The 1928-nt window shown below is 44.7% G+C and overlaps 1 protein-coding gene across 15 annotated transcripts in view; it reads right to left on the bottom strand.

The window, feature by feature from the left end:
* Positions 1–1928, bottom strand: part of mical3a (microtubule associated monooxygenase, calponin and LIM domain containing 3a) — a 192945-nt gene that overhangs the window by 27586 nt on the left and 163431 nt on the right. For 12 of the 15 annotated variants that reach the window (XM_032524025.1, XM_032524012.1, XM_032524011.1 and 9 more), the window contains 2 exons: positions 869–1116; positions 495–587 (listed from right to left, as the gene is read on the bottom strand). In XM_032524025.1, the coding sequence (XP_032379916.1) occupies positions 495–587; positions 869–1116 (341 nt within the window). The remainder of the gene's footprint in view (positions 1–494; positions 588–868; positions 1117–1928) is intronic. The other 3 variants (XM_032524024.1, XM_032524023.1, XM_032524022.1) reach the window with 1 other exon arrangement.

A 1928-nucleotide genomic window follows, 5' to 3' on the forward strand; every position in this document is an offset into this window, starting at 1 on the left:
CTATGCAACGCCAACGCTCATAACAGGCTTGGCCGTCCGTTTTTATTTTACTTTTTAAATATTCATTAATCAGAATCATTTATTTGTCATTATAAATGATTCTGAGGAATTAATTTTTAATTTTTTTTATTATCGGCCATTATAAATGCCGATACTGATTGGGAAATGCATATCGGCTGATAATATTGGCCCGCTGACATATCGGTCTGGCTCTAGTTTAGTGTATTAAAACCATTTACAAAAACGGAAGTGTTAAACAGGTTAACGGCAGGTTTAAATGGGATAAGACTCACAGTGAATCTTTTGAAAGAAACACACTTATGAACACAAAATCTTTTTTTTAAAAACACAGCAAACAACAAACCAAAAGCAAAGACAACCAAAAAAAGTAAAAGCCTCACTCTCAGAGAAAATCCTTAAATGAGAAGCCCAAAACCAGCCAGGATCACGCTTAAAGTAACTGCAAACACATCCACAGGCAGTGCTGCTGCTACCTTTAAATGTACCAACATCTTCTTCATCTGTGAGGTGCTTCTCCAGCCAAAGGCCGGACTGGAGCTCTCTATCCCAGGGGCAGTAATCCCCCTCTGCCAGCAAGGGGAGACAGAGGCCCAACCAAAACCATACAGATACACGCGCACACAGACACAGCGGACATAGGGGGGAGTTATGAAGAGGAGGGGATGGATAGGAGAAAAGAAGGAGAGAGGTATGAGGAGAACAATGTTTGAGACGGTGACACTTCACATGAAACAGATTTTCAGGTCAAATGGAGTATGGACAGGGTGTTGACGTACACCGAAGGACACATTTCCAGTCTTCCCGGGAACCATGCTGAAATCACACCGAGAGTGACGAACAAGCCTACCATCGCTCGACTCGCCGTCATCTTCATCCTCATCGTCCTCCTCGTCTTCATCTACTTCTCCGTCTCGGCTGACCGCGTCGGCCAGAGCCTCACCCTCATCCTCGCCATCAGCGCCCCTCAGTTTGGCGTGGAGCTCCACCGCCTCCTTCCAGGGAACACCGCCGAGATCGGAGGGGCTGAGAGGTTGCTGCTCCACCTCCTCCGGATCCTCCTGCTCATCCTCCTCGTCCATGTCTGACTCGGAGCTACTGTTGGACAACACAGGAGGAGTGCCGGTGAAGTGTTGGAACAAATGGCGCAGGAAAAACCGACATCATCATAGATTTTTGCTTAGAATAATACATTACAGATATGTGTAATGGCAGCTTGGACATGAAAGGAGAGAGATAGGGGGAGTGACACGTAGCAGGTCGGATTTGAACCCACGGCCACTGCGGCGAGGACTGAGCCTGTGTACGTGAGATGCGCGCACTACCAGGTGAGCTACTCACACACCCCTGCTGTGAATAATATATTGAATTTTATATCTGTAAAATGTAAGAAATAAAAAAAGTACAAAAAAATGCATATCACAAACCCAAAGTGACAGTCCTCAACAATACACGATAAGACAGTGAGAAGAAAATGATCACGTGTTCAACTAATGGTGTTTAGAGTTAAACGATTACAAATATTACCCTACCGTATTTATTTAGCCCACTAGAAACAATACAACAAAAATCAGCTTCAACAATCAATGTCATTACTTGATGAAAAATTTGAAATAAAAAATGTATCGTGTTTGAGAGACCCTTTATACTCATTTTCGGCGCCAAATTGGTACTTTTGGGTTCTACTAGAATAGGTTTACATGCTTTGATGTTCAAAAAACATACTAATACTGCCCATTGCTGCAGTGCCTCTGTCTGAGCTCTTGGCCCGCCTTCCTGAAAAGCCCGGTCTGCTCTGATTGGTCAGCTGGCCCACTCCGTTGGGATTGTTCAATCAAATTTAAACTAGCCACTGGATGTGCTGTGCTTGCTCAGGCTGCACAGCCAAGGGGGTAAGCCTCTCCTCTCTA

Source organism: Etheostoma spectabile, chromosome 8 (assembly GCF_008692095.1).
Source record: "Etheostoma spectabile isolate EspeVRDwgs_2016 chromosome 8, UIUC_Espe_1.0, whole genome shotgun sequence".
Classification (NCBI taxonomy): domain Eukaryota; kingdom Metazoa; phylum Chordata; class Actinopteri; order Perciformes; family Percidae; genus Etheostoma; species Etheostoma spectabile.